This window comes from Mus pahari, chromosome 1, assembly GCF_900095145.1.
Source record: "Mus pahari chromosome 1, PAHARI_EIJ_v1.1, whole genome shotgun sequence".
NCBI lineage: Eukaryota > Metazoa > Chordata > Mammalia > Rodentia > Muridae > Mus > Mus pahari.
In genome coordinates, this window is record NC_034590.1 from 74,983,617 (window position 1) to 75,009,000 (window position 25,384).

The following is a 25,384-nucleotide window of genomic DNA, read 5'->3' on the forward strand; positions in this document are numbered from 1 at the left end:
GATCTGTATGACAAGAACTTCAAGTTGCTGAAGAAAAAAAATCAAAGATGACCTCAGAATATGAAAAGATCTCCCATGCTCATGGATTGGCAGGATTAATATAGTAAAATTGGCTATCTTTATGAAAGCAATCTATAGATTGAATGCAATCCCCATCAAGTTTCCAACTCAATTCTACTTATTGCTACTTGGCTCCATCTGAATATGCAGCAGAGGATGGCCTAATCATTGATCAATGGGAGGAGAGGCCCTTGGTCCTATGAAGGCTCTATGCCCCAGCGTAGGGTAATGCCAGGGCCAGGAAGCAGGTGTGGGCTGGTTGGTGAGCAGTGGGAGGGTTGAGAATATTGGGAGATTTCAGAAGGTAAACCAAGAAAGGGGACAATATTTGAAATGTAAATAAAGCAAATATCTAAACCAAACCAAAACCAAACCAAAACAAAAAAACAACAATAAATAACCAAAACCATTTGGTCAATAGCTTCTGTTAGTTTCACTGAGTCTATGATTAGTTTGTGTTTCCATTGATGACAGTGGGGTGTTGAAGTCTCCCACAACTACTGTATGAGGTGCAATGTGTGTTTTGACCTTTAGTAAAGTTTCTTTTATGAATATGGCTGACCTTGCATTTGGAGCATAGATGTTCAGAATTCAGAGTTCTTCTTGGTAGATTTTTTTGGTGGATTGATATGAAGTGTCCTCTCATATCCTTTTTGATAACTTTTGATTGAAAGTCAATTTTATTTGACATTAGAATGGCTACCCCAGCTTGTTTTGGGGGACCTATTCCTTGGCAAATTGTTTTTCAGCCCTTTTGTCTGAGGTAGTTTCTGTGTTTGACACTGAGGTGCATTTCCTGCATGCAGCAAAATGCTAGGTCCTGTTTACATAACAGGTCTGTTAGTCTATGTCTTTTTATTGGGGAACTGAGTCCATTGATGCTAAGAGATATTAAGGAATAGTGATTGCCGCTTCCTGTTATTTTTTATGTTAGAGTTGGAATTATGTTTGTGTGGCTATCTTCTTTTGGGTTTGTTGAAAGATTACTTTCTTGCTTTTCCTAGGATGTAGTTTCCCTCCTTGTGTTGGTGTTTTCTATCTATTATCCATTATCCTTTGTAGGGCTAGATTTGTGGAAAGATACTGTGTAAATTTGCTCTTGTCATGGAATATCTTGGTTTCTCCTTCTATGGTAATTGAGAGTTTTGCTGGGTATAGTAGCCTTGGTTGGTATCTGTGTTCTCTTATGGTCTGTATGACATCTGCCCAGTATCTTTTAGCCTTTATCATCTCTGGTGAGAAGTCTGGTATAGTTCTGATAGGCCTGCCTTTATATGTTACTGAACGTTTCCCTTTTACTTCTGTTAGTACTATTCTTTCTTTGTTTTGTGCATTTTGTGTTTTGTGTCTTAACTATCATGTGATGGGAAGAATTTCTTTTCAGGTCCTGTCTAGTTAGAGTTTTGTAGGCTTTTGTATGTTTACTGGCATCTCTTTCTTTTGGTTAGGAAAGTTTGTCCTATAATTTTGTTTAAGATATTTATTGCCTCTTTAAGTTGGGAATCTTCACATTCTTCTATATGTATTATACTTGGCTTTGGTCTTCTCATTGTGTCATGGATTTCCTCAATGTTTTGATTTGGGAGCTTTTTCCAGTTTCCATTTTCTTTTACTGTTGTGTCAATGTTTTCTTTGGTATCTTTTGTCCCTGAGATTCTTCTTTCCCTTGTATTCTGTTAGTGATGCTCACATCTATGTCTCTTGATCTCGTTCCTAGGTTTTCTATCTTTAGGGTTGTCTCCCATTTTGATTATTGATTCTATTTCTGTTTTTAGAGACTGGTTATCTTCCATTTCTTCATCTGTTTGGTTGTGTGTTTCTGTAATTTTTAAAGGGATTTTTATGTTTCCCCTTCAAAGGCTTCAACCTATTTACCTATGTTCTCCTGTATTTTTTAAAAAGATTTATTTATTATTTATATGTAAATACACTGTAGCTATCTTCAGACACACCAGCAGAGGGCGTCAGATGTCATTACAGATGATTGTAAGCCACCATGTGGTTTCTGGGATTTGAACTCAGGACCTTCAGAAGAATAGTCAGTGCTCTTAATCGCTGAGCCATCTCTCCAGCCCCCTCTCCTGTATTTCTTAAAGTGAGTTATCTCCTTTTTAAAGTCCTCTATCATCATCATGAGATGTGATGTTATATGAGAGTCTTGCTTTTCTGGTGTGTTGTGGTATCCAGGGCTCACTGTGGTGGGGGAACTGGGTTCTGAAGATCCCAAGTAATCTTGGTTTCTGTTGCTTATGTTCTTGCCCTTCCCTCTCACCATGTGGTTATCTTTGGTGTTAGTTGGTCTTGCTGTCTCTGACTTTGGCTTGTCCCTTCTGTGAGCCTGTTTGTCTGTACTCCTGGGAGACCAGCTCTCTCCCGGAGATATTTGGTAATGGAGTGATGTGACAGGGGATCAGATCTGGTTGCTGTGGCACAGGATCAGCACAGAGCACTGTGGCACAGGATCACCTCAGTGTACTGACAATTCTTAATCTTTTTGAACAGTGTCTTGCTAACTTTGAACCATGTATTAAAAGATATTCATCTCTGGGGTCATTTTTATTCAAAGTAGCACAGTATTCTATGGCTTTGCATCTGGCAGTATAAATATCAGGTGCTCAAAGGCCATCCTTACCCGCTGATGACTGATGTCTGGACAGAATGGGAGATACATGAAACTTTCCAAAGAGAAAATAAAGGAGAAGTAAAGAAAGAAGGATGGAAGAAAGAAAGAAGGAAAGAGAGAAAGAAAGAATTTAAGAAAGAAAATAGGTTGTGTGAGGGAGTAATGGAGAAGCCTGTGCAGTCACCATCACTGGTCTCAGCTCCACTCCTGTTTCCCTCTCTCATTATTTCCCTACATTCTCAGATCTACTGAAATATGGGATGATGAGTGACAGCAGATATGACCCTGTAGTTTGAATTAATTTCACATATATGATGTTCTTTCTTCTTCCTTCTTTTCTTCCTTTGAGGCAGGCTCTCAAAGTGTACCCTGGCCAGACCCTAACTGAGCTCTAGCTGCCTCAGACTCCCAAGTGCTGGGATTATGGGCTTTTGCTGTTGTTGTTTAATTGGGTCTTTGACTTCAAGGGATTGAAATCTGGGCACTGTGGATGTTGAGCTACTGCTCCATCACTAGCTATACCCCTAGTCTAAACTACACATTTGCATGAACACATGAGACTCTATTGTTGTTTTTGCTGTGACACAATTGCTGGCAAGCAAAGTTATGGTGTTCCCATCCTTCTGATGTGGTAATATTTATGCAAAACACTTTAACAATTTGTTTTTGAGGCAGGGATTCACTCTATATTCAAACCTGGGCTGGAACTCACTAAGCATATGTGGGGAGTGGGTGTGCCAAGCCCCATGGTCCCTGTTTGCCAAGAACCTGAGCCTGCTGACATCCTGTGCTGCCTGCCTGATAACTTGCTGGCCTCCCTGGCTGAACTCTGAAAGGATCCAGGAGATGGGGGGGGGCAGGGGAGACATTCTTGGTAATTAAAACCATAAAATACCCAGACTATCATGTAGCACTGCATGAACATTTTATGTAGATAGAATTCTATTCCCATTTCTGTAAAGATCAGACACTGTCCTTCAGGTCTGCTATCACCCTCTGACCTCAGTGAGAAGGATGAAGGCAACCGGATAAGCACAGCAATGGCCATAATGTCAGCGAGCAATGCTCTGGTGTGTGTGATTTACAAAACATGAAAGATCCATGTTGCTGCAGATTTGATAGAAGTCTGTTGTGGTTCTCTATCAGGCTTTATAATCCCTGATGGTGGCTTGCTTTATTTGTTTGTTTTGTTCTGTTTTTGTGTAATACTGTGTGCAATACACATTGACTTTTATTTCTAACCAAGGAAAGGGATTCCCACAGAACATGCTTATGTAATCAATATTAAACAAAAGAACCCTGGAGACCTAAGAACTTAAATGTTGATTTTATTAAATATAAATGTATTTATATTTTGATGAAAGTAAAAACATCTGTGAATTTATACTCCAGATATTCTCATTCCTATTTTGGAAATTAATTGATTAATTTATTAATCATAATAACAGTGCCTACAAACTTGAGAATGCACATGCAGTAAGCATGTTTTATTTGATCTATGACAATGTCTGGACCTCTTTCTTGGATTCACAAAGCTCCTGCAATCAGCTTTAGGAGTCCTTACCATAAAACAGAATTGAGAAAGTGGTCAAGCCACCAAGTAACTTCACTAACAAAATCAAGACTTCAAAGGAAATATGTGGAGCTATGCTCCACAAAAGAAAACCAAAGCCATTGTCTTCAGGTCAGGAGACAAAAGTGGGTGTTGTTGGCCCATGGGTTGGCCAATGGATCAACCTGTTTAGCTGCTATTTAACTTCACTCTTCACTCCACAGCCTGTCTTGCAGAGCCCTAGGCTGGGGTCCAGCTAGTCGAACAATGGCTGTCTACCAATGGAAGGTCCAATAATTCAGTAGTTGTTCAGTCCAGAAGACAGGATGTATCAGGTGGTCTCCAGTGTATGGCAGAATCTGAATACGTAGGCTCTAATGCCAGTTAAGGAGTAGACTTGCCATCTCTAGGAACCAGGCAAAGAACAAGCTTCTTTCTTCCATGTCCTTAATAGAAGCTGCCAGCAGGTGTGGCCTAGATTAAAGTTCGATATTCCTGCCTCAAAAGATGCCAATTAAGAGTGATTCTTCTCGCTGGGCGTGGTGGTACATACCTTTAATCCCAGCACTCAGGAGGCAGAGACAGGCGGATTTCTGAGTTTGAGGCCAGCCTGGTCTACCGAGTGAGTTCCAGGACAGCCAGGGCTAAACAGAGAAACCCTGTCTCGAAAAACAAAAAAAAAAAAAGTGATTCTTCTCACTTCAAATTACAAGAATTAAGAAAAAAATATTGCATCATAGATGTATCCTGCTGCTTGTGTTGACAACTAAGAAGAGCTACCACAGTAACTATAATTAAAGACAAATTTGGAGAAAGAATCCTCAAACTTTTCTGTTCCATAGTGTCTTCACATACATCAAATGGACAAGGCTCCTGCTGCCCCAGCCTTGATATAAAAATTAATTCAATTAGTAATTTTTAAAAAGTAGTGATACAAAATTCATTCAGTAAATAACTTAAAACAGAAGCATCTACTCGGGTTAACACTTTGGTGGTTTCTGGGGGTACAAAAAACGTCATGGCAGATTGACGAACACAGAGTAAACAAGAAAGCAAAAGGAACTTCATACAACCCCTTGTGGAAAAACAACAGGTAGGAAAAAGCTAGTTCCTGAGTTTGTGAATTAGAAAGTTTGTTTCATGGGCCCAGAGAATAAAGAAGCAGTATCCTTGCAGTAACCTGGCAGAACAGGGGTAAATGCAAAGTATTAAATGGAAAAAACAAAAAACAAAACCAGAACAAAACAAACAAAGCAAGCCACCAGCAGGTATTCTAAAGCCTGATAGAGAACCACAACAGACTTCTACCAAATATGCAGTAACGTGAAATTGTCATGTTTTGTAAATCAGTAAGTAAGAGGGAGACCACACTAAGTACCTGCCACGGCTGGTGCCCAGGCCACACCAAGTCAAGGGACAGATCAATTTCAGTTGTAGACAGCTGGTACCCAGCATTCTTAGACACATAATTCGTTTTGTCATAGAATCCTCTAATCACCAAGATAAGGAAACCACCTCACTTTAGTTCAACAAACAAAGATACCCAGAAACAACAGTCTAGAACACAGAAGCGGGGGTCCAGAGACCCACCTCCATTGTTATAGTCTAAAAAGAACTCCAAGAACCAAGTAGGGTGTCTCTACCAGCAAACAAGATACCCACAGGGAAACTCCAAGCAACAAAGGCTTAAAACTTCTGAAGTTTACCTTTTCCAAGACCCTGAAAGTAACTTTGGAATAGCAACTAGAAACCAATGGGAAACAAAATGTAAAACAAAGTTCTCTCCTGATTTGAGCGGGTGACTGCAACAGCCTTTAAGACCAAAAGAGCATATAAAGTTTGCAAGACCAAGGGCTTCATACAAGGGAACGCCAGGGCCAAGAAGTGGGAATGGGTGGGTAGGGGAGCAGGGTGGGGGGGGTATAGGGGACTTTCGGGATAGCATTTGAAATGTAAATGAAGAAAATATATAATAAAATAATTAAAAAAAAATAAAGGCCAAAAGAACCAGTGAGCGCCTTATCCCGTGGGGGTGGAGGGGTTGTACTTGGTGCTGGTGTACATGGTGACAGCCTTGTTGTCCTCAGACACTGTGTGCTCAGCCAGTTTTCTGGGCAGTAGAAGGCTTACCCCCATCTGGATTTCCAGCGATGTGATTGTAGACCTCTGGTTGTAATGTACCAGACAAGAAGCTTCGTTTGCAATGTTCTCGAAGACGTAATTGATAAAGGAATTCATGATGCACATGGCCTTTGAAGATATGCCAGTGGTAGGGTGTATCTGCTTCAGCACTTTATACACAGATGGAGTAGCTCTCCTTGTGGCTGTACTTGTGCTTCTTGCCCTCTTTCTTTTGTGCTGTGGCGATAGCCTTCTTGGAGTCTTTCTTTGGAGCTGGATCAGATTTGTCCAACTCAGGCATTATTGAAATTGTACAGTGGCAGTCCAGTAAGTAGAAAGAAAGCATTCCTTCTCTTTTTTTAAATTAATCAGTTTATTTGTTTAAATTTCAAATGATATCTCTCTTACTGGTCACCATAAATCACCATACCATCCCCCCTCTTAATCTACTTTGATTTTATGAGGTCACTCCTTCACCCACTTACCCACTCCTGCCTCATGGCTCTAGCAACCCCCTATGCTGGGTCATCAAGCCTCCACAGGACCAAGGGCCACCTCCCATGGATGTCAGATAATACCATCCTCTGCTACCTATGTATCCTTCTGTGGTTGATGGCTTAGTCCTTGGCAACTCTGGGTGGTTCACTTAGTTGCAAAATGTTCTTCCCATGGGGCTGCAACTCCCTTCAGTTCCTTAAGTCATTCCCTTAGCTATTCTATTGGGGTCCTGGGCTCAGTCCAATGGTTGGCTGTAAGTATCCGTATCTGTATTACTCAGGTGCTGGTAGAACCGCTCAGGGAACAGCCATACCAGGCTCTTGTGAACAAGTGCTTCTTGGTATCATTAATAGTGTGGGGGTTTGCCATCTGGGAATGGATCCCTAGGTGGGGTAGTCTCTGGATGGCCTTTCCTTCAGGCTCTGTTCCATATTTTGTCCCTGTCTTTCCTTTGGACAGGAAAGTTTCTGGTTTAAAGAATTTGAGATGGGTAGGTGACCCCCATCCTCAGCTAGGATCCACGTCTATCTACTGAAGGTGATCTCTGTAGGTTCTCTGTTCCCTTTGTTGGGTATTTAGGCTAAAGTCATCCTTGTTGGGTCCTGGGTGCCTTTCCCTTACCTAACATCTAGGACTATCTTGTGGCTATCCTGTGTCCCCATCCCCCACAGCTACATTCTTCTATTCAATTTCCTGACCTTCATTACTTCTTTCCCTTCCAATACCTGATCCTGCCCCCTTTTCCCTCCCTCTCCTTTCTCCTCCTAAGGTCCCTTTCTCCCTCTACCTCCTGTGATTATTTTCTTCCACTGTCTATGTAGGACGAAAGCATCTACTTTGGTGTTTCTTATTCTTAAGCTTCATGTGGTCTGTGCGTTGTTTTGTGGGTACTCTGAGCTTTTGGGCTAATATCCACTTATAANTGAGTACATAGCATGTGTCTTCTTATGTTCTAGGTTACCTCATCAGGATGATATTTTCTAGTTCCATCCATTTGCCTGCGAATTTCATGAAGTCATTGTTTTTAATAGCTGAGTCGTGTAAATGTATCCCATATTCTGTATCCATTCTGGGTTCTTTCTAGCTTTTGGCTATTATAAATAAAGCTTATATGAAAATAGTGGAGCATGTATCCTTTTTATATGTTTGACCATCTTATTGGTATATGCCCAGCAGTGGTATAGTTGGGTCCTCCGTTTGAACTATTTTCAACTTTCTTAGCAACCCCCAGATTGATTTCCAAAGTGGTTTTACCAGCTTGCAATCCCACCAGTAGTGGAGGAGTGTTTCTCTTTCTGCACATCCTTGTCAATGTCTGCTGTCACCTGTGCCTTTCACTATTCTGATTGGTGTGAGGTGGAATCTCCGGGTCATTTTGATTTGAATTTCCCTGATCACTGAAGCATAGTGATGCTTTTGAATAGGCTGCTGCATCCTCTGCCAGCATGTGATACTAGAATTTGGATTGTACTTGCTGCCCTGTATGTACTCCCTCTCCTCCTCTCATATAGACAGCTGCTCTAAGGGGATTGACTCCTCTGCCTTGCAGGAGCCATACTAACCTAAATGAGTCTCCCTGGGAGGTTGCCATGGCCTGTGTCACATGATTGCTGTGACTCTTCCCTGACATCAGAGAGCCTGGCTTCAGGCTACTACTGAGAACTCACCCTATGCTAAAAAGTAGAAGGGTCTTACCTGTCTGCATGCTTTGCAGCGATCCCTCCATTTAGTCTTCTATGGTGCTGGGACCACACCTTCTCTGGGAACCATAACTTAAGATGCGTCCTTTCTGTCTGTCTGTTTATGTCAATATGAATAAATTCTGATTCCCCAGTAACCCTCACAGTGTCCTCTTGAACCTCCTTGCTTATCTAAAACCTAGCACATTCTCCTTTCACACTGTTGAATTTTGGTCTCAACAAAACTTTTTTATTGTAAACTTCAACATAAAAGCACAGCGAGCCAAACCAAATCAAAGCAGGGTAATCCTGTGTAAACTCAGCCTGGCCTGCACTGAAATCTTCCTGTCTCTGTCTCCTGAGTGCTGGGATTGTATCAAAACCATCATGACAACATCTGTTTGTCATTCCAATGATATTTTATTATGGTCACATCAAAAGGGATACCAGTAAGAACATACTAAATATTCACAGAGGAAATCTTTCTTACAACTGTCTCAAGAGAGACTATATAAGCACAATTGTCTGGCACTATACTATAGATTATATCTCGGAAATCACAAAATCAAGGCACAAGCCCATATTCAGAACCAGTGTACATTGAGGCCGGCTCTCAGCATATCCTTGCACAGGAATGGATTCTAAAGCTATGTTCTGACATCTAACAAAATAAACATATCTTACAAATTGAATTCAGATGTTCTTTTTGCAGGAGGCACAAAATCACATCCAAAGCAATCCAGGGGACAAAATGTCCTTGAAGAAAAAGACTCTTTGCCTTTTTTTTCTGGGGCCTCTCTCACAGGTAACTAAGACATAGTTCACCATGAGTCATTCATTTGACTGTTTTCCTACAGAGATGGCATTAGCAGAGGCTCTATTTCACTTTGTGAGGGAGCAGCCATTTTCTTTGGGAATATGGGAAATAACAAATGACAGTAATCATCTTGTGAGCAGACAAACAACTGGATCAAGGAAATGAATCCACAGTGGTTTGTGGTTAGAAGTAAAGGTCATTAAAATAAAGGGCCCCAAGACAAAAAAAAGTTAGAATGATGCAAGGGGGCTCTTACAATAAGATACACCAGACATGGGGGCACTGTATAGATACATGTGAGGGTTTAGGAGGGTGGCTCGCATATAATCATAGGCCCTGTAGAATTCATAGGATTAAAATATGGATAGAGTTTAGGAGGGAAGAGGGGGTAATGGAACCTGTAGATGAGAGCTCCATAGTTAGAAACATCATAAAACGAGAGAGTGCCAGCTTCCTGATGCAGGAAAACTCCAACACGACTGGGACGACCAGACACAGAGAGGGCCAAGACACTAGAATTGTGGGTGATAGAACACTCATCAAAGGCCTTGTATGCAGTCTTATACCTCATCCCTATAACCCAGTAGCCATATTTAGGCTGATACATTATGTTTTGTTCATCATTAGAATTATGTTGCATTTTGAAGCTTATTTCATTCATTGAATTAAATTGAGGCTGAGCACACTTTCCATCATTTAATCCGAGGAGCCAGGCATTACTTCTAGACACGTCTACTTCCCAGTAATGCTTTCCTGAGGAAATAGCTGGGTATCCCAGGACACCCAAATGGTAGGTCTCAGAAACTAGAATATTCCTCATATAGTTACTCACACATCCTATTTGTCTTTCATTTATGTTAATGACAATGCTTTCCTGGCTGTTTTCTTGTAGAGTCACATGAACTGCAGAAAAATGAGACATATATGTTTTGAGACAGATAAAGTAGAAGGTACAGTCTTATTTCTAACTTAAGCAACAGAAGCATAGGGAGAAAGAGCAAGGAAACATGGAGAAGCCTTGTTTAAAGTCAAGCAGAGGCAGATTGCTGTGCATAGTGGGAGAAGCACCATGAAACCTGAGACTTAACAGAGAAACAAACTCTGGAAGACATTGAGAGGAGAGGGATTCATGATGCTGTGGTTTCTCCTTACCCCAGTATTGCTGGACATCCATGAGTCCTGAAATGATGAAAGTTCACAGCAGTAAGTACACTGAAGGAATCAAACCATTAAAGCCCACCCCTTGTCCATATGTGGGGAAGTCTTATGAAACTGTGATATAGTATGGGATGAATGATGATTTCCAACCATATACAATCATGTCACAGGGACACCCTATCTGCTCTTCTCTGTCCCTCTACCCACAGTCAGAAACCTTACTCGCTTCTTTATGCAGTCTAAGACACCTAGACTCATACATGGAGTTACAGAATTTAGCTGCCCTCACCTTGATACACTTGCAGCATGCCTTTCAGATCTGGAGCTTGGAACATTCTTCTTCTTTTTGAGGGGACCATTTTGGGCTGTTTCAGTCCCAAGGCCCAACTCCTAGGGATAGAAAAATGACTTCCTCATTTCTAAACTTTGACTTTTGACCAGCACTGACTCCCTGCCATTCTAACCATAGATGTTCTTGAACTCTCCTGAGAATTCTGAGAAGGAAGAGGGAATGTAGACAATTAACTGTAGAGATATGGGGCACACTTATGACCCTGCCCACTTACTTGCTGTGTGATGTTGGGAAAGCCTTATTCTCAAAAACATAGTGCCTTAGCTTCATACTCAAAGAATGTGTTTCTTCCACTTTCCCTCCTCCTCTCTGAGAACTCTTTTAAATATGAATGAGTGAATTAAAAAAATTAAACTGAAAAAAATCAAAGTGAAATAACAGAAAAATAATGTGTGGTATGGGAATAGTGTCACATGTACTTAGAAGGCAGATCAGGGGGATCAGTGAGTTCCAAAAAAGTCAGAGCTATAAAGAAAAAAACCTGTTCGAAAAAATAAAAAAAAAAATAAATGAGTAAATAGAAACATGGAACAAATAAAAGAAAGAAAGAAATGGAATAAAGGAAGATGGGTTTTCAAAAACTTGGTATAATAATCATAGAGTGTGAGAAATCCTTTGAAGAAAGTCTTAGACTTCAAACACTTTGTCAATGAGGACACTGTCAACGGTCATCTGCTTCTTCACATTCTTTTTTTAAGATGACAAAATTTGGAAGAGGAGACAGGAAAACACATTTATGCTGACATAAGCTCCACATGTTAGTTTGGACCCTGATGTTGACAGCTGCGATGTGACACTTTACACACATGGGCAAGGCTTCTCATAGTCCTGTGATGTATGCAGTCCACCTGCAGCCATTGTTTCACTGCCAAAATATTGTGCCCACAGAGTCAAGTCTCTTTTGTAAAAAAAATCTAAATACAACCACAAAGGAAATCTGTATCTCCTCTATCCCCAGGAAAATTACACAAAATATTCGGGAAATTTTCCACTATACAACTTTATGAACATTGCAGACACAGAGGACATACATTATCTATATGTACTTGTCACCTGCAGATCCAGAGCTAGATACAAACACACAGTATGGACAGAATGATGTATCCATGAGGAGACCAAAAGCATTTGTAGGCCCATTTGCTTTATCTCACTACTGACCTAGTCAATAAATTTCCATGACCCAATCCCCTTAAAGAGAACCTAATCTGTTCTCAATAGTTATAAAATATCCAGACCCATGCCTTTCCCCTCCTCCTCTTTCCTCTTCCTAGAACTTCAGAATAGCATTATGTGTTAATTTTGCAAAACCTCAGAGATATTTATTCTAGTTGAATATCGAGTAGTTCTCACCACACAAAGGGCTATCCTTTCCTATCAGCCCAGACATACCTTATCAGGATACAATTTATACCCTAAGGAGAAGGGAGAAAACACAGTTAATAACATGTTCTTCATGATCTTGCAAATCCTGGTGACTCTCTTATTGGTTGAAGAGACAAAGTCGAAAGAGAATCAAATAATTCACCCACAGTTCCCCAAGACATGATATAAATATAGGGCATGGCTTTTTATTTGACTTATATGTAAATTAATAGACTCTTTCAATTTTATGCTACCAGGTATTGGAGACCAAAGATAAAGAAACAGGACTTTGAGAGTTTACATAGGTTTTTATGTGCATACTGTTAAACAAATAAACATGTGACCTATCTCATGCTACATGTTATGTATCCATTAGCTAACTGGAAACTCATATACGTGAGAAGCTGAATTCCAGACTCTTTTAATCATTTAACCATCCCTCCTCCTTCTGTTTTTTTTTCTCTTTCTGAATTTTCCTGGCACGAAAAAAGTTGATCTAAAGAGATATTCATGTCTCTCAACTTGACTATCAAATGTTGAAAAAAAGACTCCAAAGAAATGGGAATTTCTCCAAGATCTCTTATTCAGAGAAGGAAAACAGCTTTATCCAGAGGAAGAGCTATTCTCCACAAAATATTTCAAACAAGTAATGACTTGTCTGACCACCTTAAAGAGTGACACTGTGACACAGATGGGAGATCATGATGGGAGAATGATGGACAGGACCATTCTTTGACTTGGACTACACATATGTGCATATTCTTGGCTATTTATTTAAACTTTGATCTCACTTAGGGAACCTGAAAATGCACAGAGGGTTTATTTGAATATCATCATCTCTTTTCAAAATGTGGCCCCCATTAGTACATCTCCCTTTTCTGCTATCCAATATCAAGTAGGTACCCTTATATTGGCTTATTGAGGGCAGATATCAAGATCTGACTGGCCAGGTCCTTTGTGATATGTTAAATAGTTACTGCAAGTTGCCACTTTTTCCTGCATTTGAAACTTAACACCAGTACAGGGGAATGCCAGGGCCAGGAAGTGGGAGTGGGTGGGTCTGGGATCAGGGTGTGGGGGGTATAGGGGACTTTCGGGATAGCATTTGAAATGTAAATGAAGAAAATATCTAATTAAAAAAAGGAAAATAATTTTTGGATGTTTGGGTTCCACTGGATATTTGTGTGTGTGTGTGTGAATATATATATATATATATATATATATATATATATATATATATATATATATATATATTCTTTAAGAACTATAACTTTCTTACTTCCTTCAGTTAGGAATTACCAGTAACTTCTTCAGTGTGGTTGAGTTTCCTAAACAAGCCTAGTTTCTGTACTAGAACTTGATGTGGTTTAGGCTTACACAGGTCTTGAGTTTGGTGTCAAAACCAATTTGAGTTTATAGGGGCTGCTGCTAAGCTGTGTCCAGAAGACAATATTTTCTTTGTAGTCATCTACCGCATCTGGCTGTTACACTCTTTCTGTCCATTCTTATGTAATTATCTCTGGGACTTTGAATTAGTGGTGCAGTATATATGTTTTATTTTGGGCTGGACATTCTGCATTCTCTTGCAATTTTTACCTTGAGAGTTTTGAGTTTCGTTCTGTAATGATGCTGGCCTGCAACTCACTACATAGAGCAAGTTGGCCTTGAACCCACCTAAGATTAATTTGCTTCTGCATGCTAGTTGCTGGAGTAAGAGGGGTGGGCCAGCAGACCTCCAGCTAGGATAGAAAGCCTATATATTTTTTTTATTACTGTGGGCTTCTCATATATATATTTTTCATTTCTGTATATTAGAAACTCTGAAGTTAAGTGATCACAGGTTACCACATATGGATTTATTTTATATAACATAAATAAACAAATTAGATTCTACAGAAAAAGGAATTTTGTGAGAGAAATAATTATTCTAGATAGAAATGAATTCTGATGTACAAGGTTGTCCTCATAAAGAACTCAGTATGTCCATGTCCACTGAATCCTTAGTATAGTAGATAAAATAGTGGTTCAATTGGAGAACTAATCAACAGACGAATGGATAAAAATTATATGATTAGTGTATACATTAAAATATTAGGTATTTAAAAGCAAGAACTATTGTCATTTGGTAACTTTTCTGAACTTAGAGAATTTGTTAGATGTACCCAACTAGAAACAGAAAAAAGAACACTAAATGATATTATTGAAATATGTATCATGTAAACATATTTCATCTCACTATGGTAAATATTAGAATGGCATTGTCAGGGGCTGGAGGCAGAGAAAAATGTTTAGACTCATTAGTCAAGAGATGAAGTTGCACAATTATGAAGTGTGCTAGCTGTAGTTATTACATTAACTAGCTCATTTTAGATACAAATGCAAAATTCTATTATGAATGTTTTCAATTATAATTAAAATAACACAATGGAAAAGAAGCAATAAAAGGAACATGAAAAACTTCTAGAACCAATAAAAGGAACATGAAAACTTTCTAGCAAGGTCTACAAGATGATAATTCAGATAAAAGAAACAAATTTCTATAAAGATATTCATCACCAGACTATGACTTTGAAATATATTATTCAAAAATGTGATAGAGATCAAATACTACAAACTTTATACCCCAATACATAAAGAAGACAGCTTTCCTATCAACAATTGGTAAGCAGAGACAGGGAAAACTCTCTGAGTTCTTGGATGGTAACCCCACCAACATCGTCTTGTTCCACAGGAATCAGAGGCAGTGGGATTAAAAGTCTCAAAGTGTCAGAGGGAGAAATGAAGTCTACTAATTTCAATTTCTGGTGAAGTGACTAACTTGGCAGTTGAAAATGTGCTTCACATATGCTCAGCAATAGAGCAGTGTAATTATACCCATGAGGCAAGAGATCTTCTTTCCAAGGTTTACCTTTAATACTGATAAGTTATTGATAAACCAATAAAACACAATTTCCACTTGGCATTCAAGCATGCAGTGATTCCCCCAGCTTTTGACCCTGATTCAGGAAAGACTGCAGGAAGTGTTCCCTGTCATCATCATGAAGAACATAGCAGCATAGAGGGAGGTCAATGGCTTCCATATCCCCTGACTCTTAGACCATGGGGCCTTATGTAGTCTTACTTGCAGCATTTCTATGGTTGAGAGCTCCAACTGATGCTTCACATCTGAGATGACATCTCTCACCCTATGCTTCAGCATGACCAGCTCATTTTCAGACGCTTCCAGCATTTGTACAACAGCTTCCTTCTCTTTCTTCAGCTTCTGCAGCTCCTCATTCTCCTTGGAGTCCAGGAACTCTCTTAGTCCATTAAACTGTCTCTGAACATTTTCTACATTGCTCTGTATTTGGTTCTTCATGGGTAAGAAAAGAGAGAGGAATTCAGTCTGTCCAAATGGGAATAGGAGATAGAGAAATACTGCTCCGGGAGGGAACCTTTCACAGGGAATTGAGCTTGGGAAAGGGAAGGGATTCTTAGGGAAGCAGGATTTTACTTTTAAAGTCTGTTCACAACATTCCAAAACAATGATCTTAGGTCATCTTTACCAAGGCCACGTGAGCCAAAGTGGGATGACTGGATGAGGCTCAGATTCTCAACAGTTGTCTAAGATACTTGTTCCTGCCTGCAATAGTCCTCATTCCACCTCTCAACCCTTAAGAGAAGCTAAACCCTGAGACTGGAACTGTGGCCTGTTCCCAAGCATATTTCTCAACAATGGGAGTTTCAGAAGCCACCACAGGAGTAGGACCCAGAAGTCATTCTGACCAAGCATCTTCCATGGTGCCAGCTCCTCACAGAGCCCAGCTAGGTGTGATGCACTGGCTCTGCATCTCCAGCCAGGGGAACCAGTAGGGAGGGGTATCAAGGCCTCTTGGCCTCATCCACTCCCAGGAAGTACAGATCCCAGGAGCTTCTTGCTCAGACCCCTCTTGGACCCCAGAGTGATTCCTTTAGGAAGGGTCCCCACTTGCCTCCCAGTTAGCTCTCTGCTGTTGAAGATCATCCTGCCATTCATCACATCTTTTCTCGTTTTCCATCAGTTTCCGAAGAGCTTCCTGCAGCTTCTCCTGTGAGAAAGGAGTTGTATCAGAGTCAACTTGTGTGATTAGTAGGACTGCTGTTCCTAAGCAAAGGCCAACAAACTCTTCTGGAAAGACAAAAAGCTTAGGACTGTTCTCTTTTTAATAATATTTTGTCAGTGTTTATGTACATGAAGTATATAAAGCTTAATAGTCTATGGCTCAATTGATTTTAGTATTATATACCTCCATACACACAAAGACAGAAATCTCTCTAAGTCATTCATCCCACTCAGTAGAAACCTTTCACTTTGCTTCCAGCATCAGAGAACCCGGACACTTTTGTTAGTTTTCTGATCATAAGTATATACATTCTTCACATGCCCTACAATTTCATATTTGACACCTGCACTTTTTGAAAAAAAAAAACTGAACTATGGTGTGTACCTTTGACTTGCCTGTAGTTACTGTGTAGACAAGAATACTCCTGAAATTCAGAGATCTGCGAGTAGCAGCTGCCAGGGCTCTGAGTGCAACAACATTGGCCAAATGAATATTCTTTTTTCTTTTCTTTTCTTTTTTATTTTTGCAGTAATGTTACTTTCTTTCTGTGAAAATGACTTTCCACACTATATATATTTCAAGGCATCTTTTAAAAAAGTTCTATTTACTGAAGAATATGAGTGCTCTCTTTACATGTATACCCGCATAACAGAAGACAGCATCAGATCCTGTTACAGATGGCTGTGAGACACTGTGTCCTCGCTGGGAATTAAACTCAGGATCTCTGCAGGAACAGTTCCAGCTCTTAAGTTCTGAGTCATCTGCCTAACCCCATATAATACATCTTATTAAGTTTTCCCCTCTCATTACTCCTCCAGGTTCCTCAACACCTCCCCTCCCCTCCCACCTAGACTCATATCCTTGTGTCTTCTGCTAGAAAACAAAGAGACACCTGTTCTCTGCAGCACTTGGAAGAGTAGACCCTGTACCTTTCCTGAGCATCACAATAGAGCTGATCCTGGTGACAGGGAATTGGATGAGCTGACCCAAGGGTGTGAGCTGGGAGAACTGGCTCTGCCACTTGTCTGCTGTGAGATGACATGGGGCAAGGGAGAGAAGCCCTCACATACACATCCCTTGGTAACCTATGGAAGGCAGGTAAGCTGGCCCAGAGGTGAATGCAAGAGAGCCCTCCCTCTTATTGTTGAGCAGTGGTGCAGAATCAGGAAGGACACACTCATTTCCTTATCCTTTGCCATCTATGGCAGTCAGGACAACTGGTGCCAGGGTCATGAAAGTCAGAGAACTGCCTACATCTCTTGGCAGCTGAAAAACTTGGGAGATCTGGCCCTACACCTCACATAAACAGCAGGGTAGAGCTGATCCTGGTTGCTAGGATTGATGGTGAGTGGGCCTCAAAGGTGTGAGACAGCTTGCAGGCTGACCAGCTCAGATATTGCTCAGGCCAACACCCAGGGCTTAGAATTGCCCCGCTGCAACATCTACCCCACCAATGAACCACTAGAGTACAAAAATGGACCAGTTGTATAGATCCAATACTACAGGATCACCATGACACAGAGCAACAACAGGATATCTGAGAGGAATCCTAGTGAGGTTCTAGTATTGATAAAGTAGCACGTGCCAGAGGCCTCCGACCATGTCAATGACTCCTTGCAATGAACATTTGCAAGCAAAGAATTGTGGGTATACCCTAGGACACAGTGTGACACACTACCACTTTCACAATGAGTTTTTTTTTTTCACTTTTAGTGGTTGCAAGATGAAGGGCAGGTGTGAAAGGAAGTGAAGATGAGTGGGGTTAGAGTACATGATGTAAAATTTACAAAGAACCAATAAATAGTTTAAAAAGAAAACAGAGAGGCATGTAAGGAATAAAAAAATACAATAGGAGAAATAAAAGGCGAACACCCTGGAATATGGCAAAACAAACAAACCATAAAAAGTAAAAAAAAAAAAATACAAGAAGTACATATAGATCTAGAGTATATGTTTTGAACATATACTTTTATGGGAATCCCATAAAACTCAAGCCATGATATAAAAGCAATGGACTTATAAGGTTCTAAACAGAAAATGCTAAATAAAAGCTGTGACAACATTATCAGAGAAAGAGCCTCCTAATAAGGGGCTCGGTGCATTTGTGCTGACTGTTCATCTATTACTGGGCATGAGACTTTCTGTAAGAATGGTTTATTTCCCCAGTATGACTCCCTTGGAACAAAATAATATTTCTTCTATCAATTACAGATGGGTGGGTCATATGTCCACTTCTCCTTCCTGTTCCAGAATCCCATCTGGTACAGCCTCTTGCAGGCCCTGTGCATGCAGCCACAGTCTCTGTGAGTTTATATTTGGTCTTAAAAACAAACAACAGAAAACAAAGATCAAGCACAGAACTTGCTGTTGTGTTTCTCATTATGGAAAGCTTCCTCTCCTCCCTGATGTTTCAGCTGCCACGTGCACATTCTCTTCACTGCTGTGTGTCATGTGTTTACTAGCCCCATTNTTGAAAGTCACTAGATGGCATGTTAGGAACATTGAATAAATCTGACGTTAACATTGGAAGGATATAAACACATGTAGTGGCTATTCCTGGTTGTCAACTCGACTATATTTGAAATGAACTACAATCCAGAATTGGAAGGCTCACCAGTGAACCTAATCTGGAGACTGGGAGATAGAAGTTTCTGATCTGGATCTTGGTATGGAGATCTTGAGACACAGTGGTGATTGAATCCAGAAGATTAAGACAGAGAGATCTCCGAGTCCAAGATCATCTGGGATTAAAGGTGTGGTGGCACACACCTTTAATCTGGGCTACACCTTCTGCTGGGGCCCATATAAGGACTTTGGAAGAAGGGAATCTGGCTCTCGCTCTTTCACCTTCTTGCCGTGTGGGACTCAGCAACTGCTAGATCCTTGGACTTCCATTCACAGCTACTACTGAACCATTGTTGGGATTTGGACTGCAGACTGTAAGTCATCAATAAATTCCTTTACTATATAGAGACTATCTGCAAGTTCTGTGACTCTAGAGAACCCTGACTAATACAACACAGAAGGAATCATCAGATGTTCTTTGCTGATTTGGCTTTCTTGGGATCAACTCAATTTAAAGAATTCATTCCACAATATCTTTTTTGTATCTTAGCAATTGTAGCCCAGACATCTTGTGCTTAAGTGGAATAAATCATCATTTCGTTCTGTCTTTTTCTTTTTCTTTTTTTTTTTTTTTTGGTTTTCTGAGACAGGGTTTCTCTGTATAGCCCTGGCTGTCCTGGAACTTACTCTGTAGACCAGGCTGGCCTCGAACTCAGAAATCTGCCTGTCTCTGCCTCCCAAGTTCTGGGATTAAAGGCATGTGCTAACACTGCCCGGCTCATCATTTCTTTTTAGAATTCAAAATGTAAATGAGTATAGAACAATATATCAACTTCCAAGCTTATAATGCTCAGGTACCCTGTCTGCAAAAGTGGAGGTTTTCCATCTGTTACTGCTTTATGCTTTGTTTCCTGGATCCTCCTGCTCCTTACCTTGTATTCATGGGCAACCTCTTCAATGAGAGCTGTGTGGTGACTGCAGTGTTCTTGAGATCGCTTACAAAGCCAGCAGATCGCCATCATGTCCTCCTTACAGAAGAGCTGGAGTTTCTCTCCATGTTGTGCACAGATATTNACCTTCTGCTCCTCCTCTGGGATGGACTTGAACCCCTTGAGCCTCTCTACTATGTTGGCCACATGTAGATTAGGCCTCAGATTCCCAAATGGGTAAGAAACTCGGCACACAGGGCAGTTGCCCTCCCCTTCTGGGTTTCTGTTGGACTCATAGTTCAGTGTGATGCAGACTCTGCAGAAGCTGTGGTTACAGTCAGCACTCACAGGTTCCTTCAGGAGCTCCAGACAGATAGGACATGTCACCTCCTCCTTTATCATCTCCAGGACTGATGAGGCCATAGTTGCTGTNATCCTGTGTCTGCCTGTCCTGACTTCTCACACTTCTGCACGGATGCCTGTGTGACAGGGATGGGGAAAGGACCAAGTAAGAAGTGGAAGATCAAAATGAACCCTGTGCAGAGGTCAAGGAACGACCACAATGACAAGTTAAAAGGACAAAGGAAGAAATATGGAAGGAGGTTTGATGATATAGCAAGTAGTACTTTGTCATACTTCAAGTGCTGTAACTTTAGGTCACCTCAAATGACAGATTTCATGTATGGGAATGTCATCTCCCTTTTACTGAAGAGTAGAAAGAGTTTACTGCCAACATCCTTATGCCACCTCCCTTCTGTCCTTCCCTGTCTTTCCCAGGCACCATCTTCACCTCTCATGCCTCTGGCCACTCCTACTGTCAGGACTAGTCAGTGAGACTCACTCTGATTCTCTTATTGCCACTTTCTTAACAGAAAGAGCTGACGCTGACATGATGTGGAAACACTCCCATGCACATATGCAATGATTTCTCTGATTGTCATCTAATAAAAGACCACACATGTGTTTGTTCACATGGTTACTTTAATCCCTGTGCTAGATGTATAGAGGTGGTCATTTAAGAGGGTAATTTGTCTTCAATACACTGAAAAGGTATGAAAATCATGGAGTCTTCTTTTACAGGTGCCTTCTCTAACCCATAGAGGTCACCAAAGAAAAAGAGGTGGCTACTAGGACATAACTGGTAGCTAGAACAAAGTATATGTAGAATGATACTGACTGAGATCAAGACTGTATCAAAAATTATTCTAAAAAATACACAGATTTTTCCCCTAATAACATGTAATATTAGTTCAGCATGAAAATCCAATGGACAAGTCACACCACACTGACAAACTGAAGAAATGAAACTCCTGTTAGCTAAGTGGTGGTGTATACCTTTAAGGCAGCCAGATCTGTGAGTCTAAGGCCTGCCTGGTCTACAGAGTGGGTTCCAGGATACCTACTGATAAAGAGATACTTTGTCTCACTGACCACACTCCCAAAGACCCAAGAAACTCTTATCATCCTTTGACTGAGAAATATTTGAAAAAAATTTTTCAGTAATTAAATTTCAAAGCTGTTTATAAATAGACATAAATTTCCCTACTGTAAAACCACACATGAAAAGCCCACTGCTAATGTCATACCAAATTTAGGGTATTGAAAGTCTTTTTTTTTTCCTTTTAATTATTTTATTAGATATTTGCTTCATTTACATTACAAATGCTATCCCGAATGTCCCCTATACCCTCCCCCCCACCCTGCTCCCCTACCCACCCATTCCCACTTCTTGGCCCTGGCGTTCCCCTCTATGGGGCATATAAAGTTTGCAAGACCAAGGGGTAGTCTCTGGATAGTCCATCCTTTCATCTTAGCTCCAAACTTTGTCTCTGTAACTCCTTCCATGGGTATTTTGTTCCCTATTCTAAGGAGGAATGAAGTATCCACCTGTTGGTCTTCCTGCTTTNTGGTTTTCTTGTGTTTTGTAAAATGTATCTTGGGTATTCTAAGTTTCTGGGCTGATATCCACTTATCAGTGAGTGCATATCTAGTGACTTCATTTGTGATTGGGTTACCTCAATGAAAGTCTTTAAAATCATGTATAAAACAAGCATACTTATTTTTGTCACCTCTATTCATCACAGCAGAGCAAGTACTTGGAGTAAGTGCAAACTCAAAAACTAAAATCAAATAAAAGGCATGCAAGTAAGAGTCTCTTTACACATGAAAAAAGCCAATGAGCTCAGTAAAGATGGATATGTAATATTCCATTAAGAAAAGTCAAAAATAGTGAGCCAACATGATAACAAAATTAAGAAGCTCAGCCTGTGAGAAAGAAAGTATGGAAATAATACCCTTGAATAGCCATGAATAATATAAAATATCTTAATGTCAGTCTAACCAAGTCAGTGAAAGATGTGTAGGAAAAGAATGTCAAGTCCCCGAAGAAGGAAATTGAAGAAGGAATCAGAAGATCAAAAGATCTCCCATGCTCATGGATAGTCAGGATTAATATAGTGAAAATTGCCATCTTATAAAAAGCAATCCCCACAAAAATTCCAACACAATTTTTATAGATCTTTCAAGAGCAATTCTCAATTTCATATAGAAAACCAAAACCCCAAGACAGCCAAAACAATTGTGAACAATAAAAGAACTTCAGGAGGAATCACCATCCCTGACCTAAAGCTGTACAGACCAGTAATGGTAAAAACCACATGATATTGGTATAGAAACAGACATGTTAATCAACAAAATCAAATAGAAGACCCAGAAATAGATACCTATGGATGCTTGATTTTTGATAAAGAGGCTGAAACTGTACAATAGGGGGAAAAAAAAGAACTCACCTTCAACAAATGGTTCTGGCCTAACTTGATATCTACACATAGAAGAATGCAAATAGATCCATATTTATCACCCTGAACAAAATTCAAGTCTAAGTGGATCAAAGACCTCAACATAAAACCTAATACACTAAATTTCATAGAAGAGAAAGTGGGGAATAACCTTTATCACATTGGTACAGTAGACAATTTGTTGAACAAAACACTAATGGCTCAGGCTCCAAGATGAACAAATTTATAAATGGGACTTCTTGAAATTGCAAAGCTTCTGTAAGGTAAATTGTTAATAGGACAGAATGACAGCCTACAAATTGGTAAAGGTTTTTCACCAACCCTATATTTGGAGGCTTCATATCCAAAACTAATAATGTACTCAAGAAGTTAAACACTAACAACCCAAATAAAACAATTAAAAATGGGGTACAGAGCTAAACAGAGAGTTCCCAACAGAGAAATCTAGAATGGCCCGAGAAGGACTTTAAGAAATGTTACAAGTCCTTAGTCATTAGGGAAATGCAAATCAAAACAACTAAGGTTTAATCTTACACTCACCAGAATGGTTAAGATAAAAAATTCAAGAGATAGTATATGCTGGTGGGAATGTGGAGCAAGAGGAACACTTCTCCATTGCTGGTAGGAATACAAAGTTGTACAACCACTTTGGAAATCAATTTGGTGGTTTCTCATGAAACTGGGAATAGTTCTACCTGAAGACCCAGCTATACTGCTCCTGGACATATACTCAAAAGGTACTCCACCATCCCACATAGACACTTGCTCAAGTATGTTTATAGCAGCTTTATATGTAATAGCCAGAAACTGGAAACAACCTAAATGTCCTCAACTGAAGAATGGATAAAGAAAATGTGATACATCTACACACTGGAATGATATTCAGCTATGAAAAACAAAGACATCATGAATATTGTAGGTAAATGCATAGAACTTGAGAATATCATCCTGAGTGAGGTAACCTATTCCCTAAAGACTTGCATGGTATGTACTGATTATTAATGGATGGTAGCCACAAAATACAGGATACCCATGCCATATTCCACAGACCCAAAGAAGCTAAACAAGAAGGAAGACACAAGGTAGAATGCTTGATTCTCACTTAGAAGGGAGAATAAAATAGTCACAATAGATAGATGGAGGGAAGGAACTGGGTAGGAGAACAGATGGGGAAGGAACTGTGAATGTTCAAGATAAGGTGTGGGAATGGAGAGGAGGGATGGGCAAATGGCCATGAAAATGAATGGAAATGTGCAACTGACAGGGGTGGGGAGGTAGGGGGCATCTCCAAGATGAGACAGAAGAAAGGAAGAAGGTAGGTTCCCAAGAATCAATGGGAGTGACTTAGCTGTGACTCACAACGCTGGGGATTTGGAATCTAAAGAGTCTACTTCCTATAGCTGGACAGGAACCCCAGTGGAGTGATAAGGACACCCACTCACCCACAAAACTTCTGAGCAAAATCGTATCCTGTCTACAAGAATCTATGTTGGGAACCTGATTTAATGGATTCTGAAATAACATGGAAATTTCCATGTTTGCTTAAAGATGCTATAGGTTCCTGCCCCCAATTAGTTTTGACTGGTAAATAAAGATTCTGGAGGTCTATGGTTGCACAGAGGGAGACCAATCAAAAGCCTTAGATTTGCACAGGCTAGGAACCCAGAGAGAGGGAGGAGACAAGAACTGCAGGAGAGAAAGCCAACCAGCCCCTTAAGAATTCAGGTAAGTGACCTTAGGAGCTATTCCCCCATTTGGGTCTGGGGTAGCAGAGTTGAAATATTCATTTAACAAGCTGAGCCAAGAATATGGGAGGGGAGTTTGTGCTTGCTGGGGAAGGATTAGAACTGTCCAGCCTTTGAGCTAGTCAAGGCATATCAAAATTAAGCTAGTGTGTGTGTGTGTGTGTGTGTTTGTGATTTGAGAATCCAGAGAGCTCTTTGATGGATGCACCATGTGCTCAACATGCTGGAAGCCAAAGCAGTTTAAATAACTTACCACTACAAGTTCAGAGATGGGGAATTGGAGTAGAGATGAGGAAATGCTCACACAATATCTGGCTCAACTTGAGACCCATCTTATGGGCAAGCACCAATCCCTGACACTATTAATGATACTCTGTTCTGATTGCAGACAGGACTAGGGTTGGCTGTCTTATGAGAGGCTCCACCCACAGCTGACTCAGACAGAGGCAGACACACACACATCCAAACAGCGTATAGTGCTTGGGAAATCTTATGGAAGAATAGGAGGAAGAATAGGGTCCAACTAACTTGGACTCTTGGGGCTTTCAGAGACTGAACCACCAACCAAAGAATGTACATGGGCTGGACTTAGGCCTCTCTGCACATATGTAGCAGATATGCAGTTTGTTCTTTAATGTGGGTATTGAACAACTGGAAGAGGGGCTATCCCAGAAGCTGTTGCCTGTCTGCGGATATGTTCTTCTAGCTGGGCTGCCTTGTATGGCCTCAGTGGGAGAGGATGCTCTTAGCCCCATAGAGACTTGGTATGCCAGGGTTGGGGGATATCCAGGAGTCCTCCACAAACAAAAAAAGAATAGAAAGGGTGGGGTCATGGGGGAAGTATTGTGGAAGAGGGTGAACAGGAGGAGGGCAATAAGCAGAACAAAAAGTTAATAAGTAAAAATAAATAAATAAAGTCATAAAATAGTTAATATATGTAACTCTGTGTAACCCATGATGCACATTTACTAAAAATGTCTGCTAAAAGAAATAGGAAGAAGAGGAAGAAGAGGAAGGGGAAGGGGAAGGGGAAGGGGAAGGGG

General features: G+C 40.4%; 1 protein-coding gene and 1 pseudogene across 1 annotated transcript in view; both read right to left on the reverse strand.

Moving 5' to 3' along the window:
• Positions 1-6,254: 6,254 nt before the first annotated feature.
• LOC110321951 lies at positions 6,255-6,657 on the reverse strand (annotated as a pseudogene).
• A 2,582-nt stretch (positions 6,658-9,239) lies between these two features.
• LOC110332715 (tripartite motif-containing protein 30A-like) overlaps positions 9,240-25,384 on the reverse strand; it is a 21,060-nt gene continuing 4,915 nt past the window's right edge. The window contains exons 2-8 of the mRNA XM_021214054.2: positions 19,802-20,277; positions 16,194-16,289; positions 15,344-15,574; positions 12,250-12,272; positions 10,798-10,898; positions 10,503-10,529; positions 9,240-10,253 (exon numbers count right to left, since the gene is read on the reverse strand). Of these exons, the coding sequence (XP_021069713.1) occupies positions 9,655-10,253; positions 10,503-10,529; positions 10,798-10,898; positions 12,250-12,272; positions 15,344-15,574; positions 16,194-16,289; positions 19,802-20,221 (1,497 nt within the window). The 5' untranslated portion in view covers positions 20,222-20,277 and the 3' untranslated portion in view covers positions 9,240-9,654. The remainder of the gene's footprint in view (positions 10,254-10,502; positions 10,530-10,797; positions 10,899-12,249; positions 12,273-15,343; positions 15,575-16,193; positions 16,290-19,801; positions 20,278-25,384) is intronic.